This window comes from Amphiprion ocellaris, chromosome 16 (genome assembly GCF_022539595.1).
Source record: "Amphiprion ocellaris isolate individual 3 ecotype Okinawa chromosome 16, ASM2253959v1, whole genome shotgun sequence".
Classification (NCBI taxonomy): domain Eukaryota; kingdom Metazoa; phylum Chordata; class Actinopteri; family Pomacentridae; genus Amphiprion; species Amphiprion ocellaris.
The window spans coordinates 12,478,046-12,487,046 of record NC_072781.1 but is presented as its reverse complement, the minus strand read 5'-3'; the positions used below and the strand labels follow the sequence as shown (position 1 = coordinate 12,487,046).

The 9,001-nt window shown below is 37.7% G+C and overlaps 2 protein-coding genes across 7 annotated transcripts; both read left to right on the top strand.

The window, feature by feature from the left end:
* Positions 1-1,107: 1,107 nt before the first annotated feature.
* dusp13a (dual specificity phosphatase 13a) lies at positions 1,108-5,936 on the top strand. 3 transcript variants are annotated; one of them, XM_035956972.2, is made up of 8 exons: positions 1,116-1,379; positions 1,645-1,770; positions 2,437-2,678; positions 3,795-4,011; positions 4,094-4,216; positions 4,300-4,388; positions 4,477-4,517; positions 5,624-5,763. In XM_035956972.2, exons 2-7 carry the CDS (start codon positions 1,646-1,648, stop codon positions 4,494-4,496), a joined length of 816 nt encoding a protein of 271 aa, XP_035812865.2. In that variant the 5' UTR covers positions 1,116-1,379; position 1,645; the 3' UTR covers positions 4,497-4,517; positions 5,624-5,763. The 3 variants fall into 3 exon arrangements, with proteins under 3 accessions (XP_023145354.2, XP_035812865.2, XP_023145352.2); XM_023289586.3 differs by lacking the exon at positions 4,477-4,517 and having other exon boundaries at positions 1,108-1,379; positions 5,624-5,936; XM_023289584.3 differs by having other exon boundaries at positions 1,129-1,379; positions 4,300-4,517; positions 5,624-5,936.
* Positions 5,937-6,293: 357 nt separating this feature from the next.
* Positions 6,294-8,774, top strand: LOC111581404 (dual specificity phosphatase 29-like). Of its 4 annotated transcripts, none has more exons than XM_035956978.2 (4): positions 6,294-6,446; positions 7,859-8,046; positions 8,147-8,370; positions 8,461-8,774. In XM_035956978.2, exons 2-4 carry the CDS (start codon positions 7,868-7,870, stop codon positions 8,706-8,708), a joined length of 651 nt encoding a protein of 216 aa, XP_035812871.1. In that variant the 5' UTR covers positions 6,294-6,446; positions 7,859-7,867; the 3' UTR covers positions 8,709-8,774. The 4 variants fall into 4 exon arrangements, with proteins under 4 accessions (XP_035812871.1, XP_035812872.1, XP_023145318.1 ...); XM_035956979.2 differs by having other exon boundaries at positions 6,297-6,446; positions 7,856-8,046; XM_023289550.3 differs by having other exon boundaries at positions 6,297-6,446; positions 7,828-8,046.
* The last annotated feature ends 227 nt before the right edge of the window (positions 8,775-9,001 follow it).

Below are 9,001 nucleotides of genomic sequence, written 5' to 3'. Positions count from 1 at the left end.
GTGTCCTTGTCATTCTGACAAGGACACAGTTGTTCACAGTGTTTTATTATAGACCAGGATGGTGTTTCAAATTATTAGCTTCTTTTGAGGTAATATGTGTTTTGTTTTTGTTTGTTTGTTCTCTTAAAATATTCTAACAATGTTAGGTGATAAGTTTTGTTTTGTTTTTGTTCCCAGAATGATATCATTCTATCGTGTTCCTTAAAAACATTCCCTTGAGGTAACAGGTTGCAATGATTTTGATAGCATTGTTTGAACATTATGCTGTAACATACCTAAAATTTTTCCAACCACGATGTTTTTTTGTTTGTGTCCTTGTTAGTTTTTTATCTCCAGAATGTTCTTTTTAAAGGTGGGATCAGCATTAACCCTCGTGTTGTCCTGTGGGTCAAAATTGATCCATTTTAAAGTTTGAAAATTTGGGGAAGAAAAAAAAAATTCACAGTGAAACTTCTGATGTGCACATTTTCAACATTTTTGGTTGATTTTTCTCTGAATGTTCTTAAAGAAAATATTAGAACTTTTACTGATATATATGTAATTACTTTAGATATTTTTCAGATTTTTTTGGAAGATTTTGACTCATTTTTTGAAAAGAATTTTATTGGCAAATTTGGGGAATTTTTTTTAAAAATAATACTTTTAAGAGGAACTTTTAAGGAATTATTGGAATTTTCTTCCTGAAGATTTGCAAATTTCCAGAAATTTGTGGAATTTATTTGCTGATTTTTTGGACTTTTTTCAGACAAGGAAACAATATTTTTGGTGCCTGTAAATGAGGACAACAGGAGGGTTAACATTCTTGAAATGTTCGGTAACCCTAAAAGATTTTGGTTGTAACATTGTAAGAACAGTTTCGTTTGTTTTTGTTTGTTTGTTTGTTTTGTTTTGTTTTGTTCCCACAATGCTCTTCTTTGAGATAGGATAACATTCTCTAAATATTTTGCAGTAACTTTCTCAAAATCTCTGGTGATAACGTTGTTAAAACATTACACCCTAACATTCAATGCCATTTAAAAAAAAAAAAAAAGAGCAGAGCAGCAGTTGCGACTCTGGGTGGCAACACAGACACGTGGGCAACAGTGACGTATTACATAACAGTCGGCAGTCATCATGGAAACAAGTGAGCTAATGTTAAAGTTCATAGGTTCGCGCCACATTGTTTTCCATAAGAATGAGACCTCGGGAGTGTAGTCAAAATGGATTAAATGTGTTATAAAGTGCCTGCTGATGAATACAAGTCTGCAGGACGTGTTTGTCACTAATGAGTGTATGATTACAGAGTTATAAAAGGAAACGGGCTGCAGTTGGGTGTGGGTGTTTATGGTGCAATAAGAGCAGGCATGGTGGGAGAAGAGTTAGAACCGCCTTGAAGTGAGGTAAGATTCATATGATTGAGGGGGAATCAGGTCGGTATGGGGATCTGTTAGGTTTGTTTGTAAAGTCTGTGCATGTGCAGATGCATGTTTGTACTGATTTATGTTGCTGAGAGGAGATCATTCTGAGATTTGGGCATTGTTAAGAGATGCAGGAGTGACTTAGAGTTTTAGATAGCATTTACAGAGCATATTCCGTACATAGTGAACAGTTAGTAAATGGCCTTCGTGTATTTATGTGTGTGTTTATGTGTGTTTGCTGGTACAGTATGTCTCTTCAAGATCCTCCGTATGAAACCCCCTCAGTCTCAGAGCTGCAGGAGTTCCTGTTGGCAGACAGACGACCGACTGGACACGTCAATCAAGTCTGGCCCAGCCTTTACATAGGCAATGAGTTGGTTTACACACAATACAAAGCACATGCATCAATCTATATACACTCAGTAAATTAGAGGTTTCTAAATGGTTCATCAGAAGTACCATCACCATTTGAAAAACCTGTTTACTGAGGGGGTGGTTCATCAAAGTACTAAAGGGTCTTCATTTTCTTTTATCATTTGGTCTAAAACAGCACAAAATGCCCATCACAATTTTTCCAAATCCCAACAAAGCATCTTGTAATATGTTGTTCTGTTGGACCAGCAGCCCAGAACCTAAAATATTAAGTGTTTTATAATGAAAAGGACCCAGAAAAGCTCTAAAATCTCATGTTTAACTGTTTTTCTTAAAAACTACTGAAACAATTACCAAGTCCTGTCATCAAAATTGAAGCAGGCGAGTCAACTATCCTTGTAATTGTTCCATAATTAACCTTTTTTTTTGCACAAGTTCTTTGGAGCGTTTTTTGTGATGCCTTAACGATCCATTTTTTGACGGTTCTTCGAAGCACCTTGAGAGGTTATATAAAGAACCTCTTGCAAAAAGGTCCTTTTCGTGGAATTAAAATGGTTCTTCTGTCACATCACTGCAACGAATCATCTTTGGTTCCAGTTAGCACCTTGTTTTTCTGAGTGTGCACATCCTTCGCTCATACAGGAACGACTGTGTGACTGTGTTTCAGGGTGGCAGCTCGTGACAAGGGCACGCTCCACAGTCTGGGCATAACTCACATTGTAAACGCTGCTCATGGGCCCCCCAACCCTGGCCCCGGTCCCTGTTTCTACGTCAACACCGGCCCACGTTTCTACAGAGACCTGTCAGTGGATTATTATGGGGTGGAGGCTGATGATGCAATAGAGTTCATCCTCAGTCCTTTCTTCTATCCAACGGCTCGATACATCAGAGCTGCACTGGCCATGGGAGGCAAGTCAGCAGTGATCTTATTGTGTGTCATTAGATTTACAGTCAGTGAAAACTGTACAATGTAATGAAACCCAGTTTGTTGTATTTGCTGTGATGGTGCTAAATCATATGTTTCAGCCTTAAGATAATTGTTTGTGGTGCTACTGTATACGACACCATAATAACTTAGTGTAAAAACACAGTCAAATTCTAGCAGCAGTGTTCTGTTTTTCCCAAATACAGTTTAACACTGTAAAATCTGATGCTTTTTTGGAGCCACAAACAACACTGACCACTAACAGCAGGCTGCTGTAAACACCAATAGTGTGAACTGAGCAAAAAACAGATACAAAACAACACAAACGAGATGCAACAGATGACGACAGAGATGCTAAATAACAAAAGAGAGACACAAAACAACAGTAAGACATGATACGACAAAACCGTCAAAAAGACACATCAACAAAATGCCATGAACGAGACATAATAGAAAATTAGATGCAAAATGACACAAATGAGACACAAAATGACTAAAATGAGACACAATGCTATTTAGATGACAAAAAAATAACGCAAAGACACAAAAGACAAAAAAATAGACAAAACAACCAGCAAGACTCAAACAAGACAAATAAGGAGCACGAAAAAACAAAAATGAAATAAAAATTGACACAAACGAGACACAAAATGAGACACGAAACAACACAAATGAGAAACATAGCTACATAAATGAGAGACAAAAGAACAATAAGAGACAACATGACTGAAACAAGACACACAACTATTGTTACAGTTAATGCTGATTACAGTGGAAACACATATGGTAAATAGAATTTACTATTGGATTTAGTTACGGTATTAAACAGCAAACTTCTGATTCTACTGTTGAGTGCAGTAATCAAATACACATTGACTGTAATATTGTAAAAATTCAGTAAAATACTGGCGACTACAGCTGCTCTTTTCATTGTTTTTCAAATTGTCCTCACAAAACTAACATTATGAGCTTAGTAAAGACAGAGGATTGATGCACGTGACTGCATTAGATTGTATAGATTTATACCACAAAGTGGCTACTGAGTGTAAACGTTGCTGCATATGTGGTGCTAAAGGTAACACTGAACGTCTCTGTCCCAGGACGGGTGTTTGTCCACTGTCTGATGGGTGTGAGTCGCTCTGCTACCTTAGTTCTGGCCTTCCTCATGATCACTGAGGGCCTGAGGTTGAAGGAAGCAGTCGCTGCCGTCAGACCTCACAGAGACATCTGTCCAAACCCAGGCTTCCTGCAGCAGCTCCGCAGCCTCGACATGAGCCTGGAGAGGGAGAGGAGGAGACGCCGACAGGCCCAAACACTGTAAACACACTCAGACACATTCAAATATGTCAGCATATGCACACACATACGCACACAGACACACACATCTTTATTGCTGCAGAGGTCTGTCAGCCCAGCAGGAGGAAACACCATCTCTGACAGAGCTGAGGCAAATTCTCTGGACTAACAGGAAACCAGTGGCGCCTTTCGATCAAGTCTGGCCGAAGCTCTACTTTGGAGATGCGTGAGTGGAAAAATCCCATTCACCATGAAATGTTGCCAGAAGACGTTACAACAGATCAGTTTGTGTGTGTTGTGTGTCTGCAGGTCTGTGGCACAAGATAAAGCCACACTCTCATCTCTGGGAGTAACTCACATACTGAACGCTGCAGCAGGTCGACATCGGATCAACACAGGTCAGCGGTTCTACAGTGATCTCGAAGTGGAATATTATGGGGTTGAAGCTGCAGATCATCCAGAGTTTAACCTCCAATCTTTCTTCAGTTCTGCTGCACAGTTCATAGACGGAGCTCTGAGGAAAAATGGTCAGTGAGACGATGTAACAGCAGAAGAAAATCCATAGTTCAGCTACATGAGTGGACTTTTTGAGTGAGCTAAAACTGTACAAACACAACAAAATCACAAATCTAAGACATGAAATATTAACATGTCCTGTTTAAAAAATAAAAATAAAAATGTGTACATAAAAAAGGGCAAAATCTGGCAGAAACGGTGCACAAGCAAATATAATAAAAACAGTAAAATCATATTCAAAAACTGTAAAAAAAAAAAAGTGAAAATCACTGCATATCTGTAAAATAATTTTATTTTTAGCTGATACATCAAAATAGTAATTTTACAGTCCCATGCTGTAAAAGAACAAATTGCTATTTGTATAGTTTTGTATTGTTGTTTAAAAGCTAACATATAAGTTAATACTTTTTTCTGTGATTTTAGGAAATATTATCTGTATTTAAAACAAAAGTTAAAACAAAAATAAAAATCTGTCAAATAACAGTTTAAGAATTATTTGCTTTTTTTGACACTGTATTTATTCTTTTGAATAACAGAAATTATCTGTAAAACAATGATATTTTTAGCTGATTTAAAAACAGTAAAATAGTGTAAATTTACAGTCAAATGGTGAAAAAATATATTTGTCAAAAATAGAGATTTTTAATGCAGACTTTATTACTAGTTATGATCTGTTTTGTTATGTTTATATAAAAGTTAATCCATTTTTTCTGTGATTTTAGTCAATGTTACGTTCCTTTTCTTTGTATTTGTTACTCCCCTCATCCCCTAGTTGTCGGGCACATAACAGTCAATATTGTTATCTGTCATTTAACAAAACTGGGAAAATCTGAAAACAGTAAATTGTCCCAAAGACTGAGTTAAAACAATTTTTATTTTTTTTTTTACAGTTTAGATATTTTAAGCTTATATACAAATGTTAGATTAAAATCTCTATATAAAGTACATGAATATGAAAATGTGATACGATACAATACAAGGAAACTAGTCCTGGACTCAAGTGCTCCACACTTATAGCTACCCTGTAACAAATGAACTTTTCAAACAATGTTTTTTTTTTTGTTGTTTTGTTTTGTTTTTTTTACATTATTACATACAGTAATTGAATTTTTTTCAGGGAAGGTGTTTGTTCACTGTGCCATGGGTGTCAGCCGCTCTGGAGCTCTGGTTTTGGCGTATCTGATGATCTGCCACAGCCTGTCGTTAGTGGAGGCCATCATCGCCGTGCGTCTGAACCGAGACATCGGACCAAACTCTGGATTTCTGGAGCAGCTCCGACAACTAGATCTGAGTCTCAGTCCGCAGAGCAGACAGATTACAGAGCAAGACGGCTCTGAAACATCCTGATCTCCCATTTGTCCTGATTTGGACACTTTCTTTATTTGAATCAACATTTTCTCTCATAACAAATAAACCTGAAATAACTGAAATGACAATGTGTGAGTCTCAGTAAATTATCACTTTTCCAGTCACAAGATATAAAATTGAATGCTTCAAATTTTATGTTTCCAGAAATAACTGACAGATCTTCGCACCTGTCCACACATTAGTGACATTCTTATGATGACAATGATGCAACCTGCCGCTCTCACTAAGCCTCTTTTGTTTTCTGGGAAATCATACATCACGGTTAAGTGTCTTCACCATATGCACTGAAGGAAAGTCATTACTGTAACATTAGTGGGCTCAGATTACATTAAGAAAGCTATGAGAAAGCATCTGCACGTCACGTTGTAGAGGCCAGGTGTTGGAGCCCAGCAGCCTAAAAATATCATCTTAAACACAGAGCCTGAGTGAGCAGTTACCATTCCAGATCAGTATTTCAGTCTCCATGCTTCCTGCAGAGGGAGGTTTCTGTTGACACTCACACATGCGCACACACAGTTCACACGTCTACCGAGGAAAGTTGAAGTTTGGATTCCTGCTCGGATTTAAACACGGTAAGTAATTGCTTTTTGTTCTAACACATGTATTTTTTGTTGTTGTTTTACACTTTAAACAGCCAATATCCTGAGTAGTTGAATTCAGTTTCATTCATTTTAGTTTATATGGTGCCAGTAGTCATCTCAGGGCAGATGCAGTAAGGTCAAGACCTTACAATGGTATATTTTAGAGAGAAACCTGCAGATTCAAAGATCAGACAACTTCAGCTCTTAACAGTTCATTTCATAAAGATGTGCATGAAGTATTTTGGTATAAAGAATGAAAGTGCAGCAGATACAACAGAGATGAAGAAAGGAAGACTGCAGAAAACTGAAATATCTTTTTAAATGGGGATAATGGTTATGAATTTATTTGCTGAAAGAAAGACTAATTAAAGAGGGATTATAAGTAATACAAGATAAGTAAATAATTGTGAAATTCTAATTTAATGAAGATTTATGGGTATCAAATAGATTTATACCTTGTAAATCGTGGGATTTGATGATACATTTCATAACAGATTTCATAGAAAACAAAGTAAACTTAGATTTAAATGAATGGTATTCTGTTTTATCAGCTGGACTAAAACTATTACACTTTAAGTGACATGTCTAGTTGTGACAATTCAAGCAATAACTCTCGCTGTCTGTGTTTGCATGTGGCTGCAAAAATGTCACATCTGTTAGACGGCTACAGTTAAGCTCAACAGCTGAAAAGGGAAGCTGTGCTGCAACACTAACCCTCCAAAAAAAAATTCTCCAAGCTGTGCATAAATGAATGAATGGAAATGTTTAGCTTGTGTGAAACCAGTTGATCACAGTTAAGTCCCATTTCAAACACAGCTTTTCCAAATTCATCTGTAAATTCTAATATGTAGTTTCGCAGATTTACAAGATACTTACGTAAGAACAATTAATTTGCATTGTTTTATTTAGTTATGTGTAAATCTCTGCTGAAATAAACCTATGTAAATTAATCTTTAAATACAATAATGTATGAATTCTTCTTCAAATCAAAATGAAAACAAACTGTTTTATAACCCTTTGCACATTCGCTAACTACATCCTCAGTATGTCTGCTATAAGTACAGCAGGTGATATACTGTAAAAGGGTGCAATTAACAGTTTCACTTATTTTTTATCTGCTGATTATTTTATTGATTGATTGTTTGAACTTTAAAATGTGAGAAAATGGCTCATCGTGACCATCTGGTCTATCCAAGAATCCACAATCCAAAAAAATTGCAGTTTCTGTGGATCAGTTACTGGATAAATTGACCAATCAGGGTTTTAAGCCCGCATATTAAAACATCACTGTTGTATGGGTGTAAATATTAGATCTCCACACAGTGTGGCAGCAGTTAACAATGTGCAAACATTCATTTGGTTTTTGATAAAGCTCAGGGATGTGCCTGTTTCTCGGACAGCAGAGGTAAAACATGTCCTCCTGTGCGGTGAAGTCCAAAAGTAGGAACCCGTACGCAGCGGTGCAGGTCGACCCAGACAGTGATTATATCACACCAGGAACATTAGACCTGGAGCAGATGTTCTGGAGTGGCGCTGCAGTTCAGTACACACATGTCAATGAGGTCTGGCCCAGCATCTACATCGGGGATGAGTGAGTAAATAAACCCACATATTGCAGAGATCTTTAGCACAAACACTATAACTCAGTCTGATGTGGTAAAGTTCAGTGATAATCAGTGTGTGTGTTGCAGGAAAACAGCTCTGGAGCGGCCGGCCCTGAGGGATCTGGGCATCACACATGTCCTGAATGCAGCAGAGGGAAAGTTTAACAATGTGCTGACTGGTGCTGATTACTACAGCGACACAGACATCCAGTACTTCGGTGTCGAAGCTGATGACAAACCCACGTTTAACATCTCCCAGTACTTCTGCTCCTCAGCACAGTTCATCCATGAGGCCCTTGGCCGCCCACAGAGTGAGTCCTGGGGAGCAGTTAATGACAGCATGTTTGCTTTTGTGCAGCTTGTTGCCTCTAATGAATCCATCCTTCTCTATTTTTTTCTAGATAAGGTGCTGGTGCATTGTGTGATGGGTCGGAGCAGGTCAGCAACTCTGGTCTTGGCATATCTGATGATGAAACACAGTTTAACCGTGGTGGACGCTATTGAGCATGTGCGACAGCGCCGTTGTATTCTGCCTAATCACGGCTTCCTGAAACAGCTCAGAGCCTTGGACATTTCACTACAAGAGGAAAGACTGAGACTAAAAAGAGAGATGCAAGACAAAAGTACACAACAGATAACATGCCTCTAATTTAGTGCAGATTAAAATATTGTTTTCTTTAACTATGGTATCATTAAACTGTTTTGTTTTTCTCAACTGTGTCATGTTGGTCAGAAAATGTACAGGAAGTGTCCGGCTCAGTCAGATATTGTTTTAGTTGTTTATGAGGCACAGATCAGCATCTAATGATCAAGTCTAGCTTGGATGCTGCATTGTGTAAGGAGAAAACTGTGATTCTGATTCAGGTAGGGGATAAAATGCAACATTTATCAAACTCCTGTCATCACTCAGGAATATTTCTCTGGTTCTGCTTCTTCTTCCAC

Excerpts from the sequence above, each read along its gene's own strand:
- LOC111581404 (XM_035956978.2), top strand. The coding sequence starts at position 7,868 with ATGTCCTCCTGTGCGGTGAAGTCCAAAAGTAGGAACCCGTACGCAGCG. Across the intron at positions 8,047-8,146 it reads AGCATCTACATCGGGGATGA|GAAAACAGCTCTGGAGCGGC; the intron begins GTGAGTAAATAA and ends TGTGTGTTGCAG. Across the intron at positions 8,371-8,460 it reads GGCCCTTGGCCGCCCACAGA|ATAAGGTGCTGGTGCATTGT; the intron begins GTGAGTCCTGGG and ends ATTTTTTTCTAG.
- dusp13a (XM_023289584.3), top strand. The coding sequence starts at position 1,646 with ATGTCTCTTCAAGATCCTCCGTATGAAACCCCCTCAGTCTCAGAGCTG. Across the intron at positions 4,217-4,299 it reads AAGCTCTACTTTGGAGATGC|GTCTGTGGCACAAGATAAAG; the intron begins GTGAGTGGAAAA and ends GTGTGTCTGCAG. Across the intron at positions 4,518-5,623 it reads CGGAGCTCTGAGGAAAAATG|GGAAGGTGTTTGTTCACTGT; the intron begins GTCAGTGAGACG and ends AATTTTTTTCAG.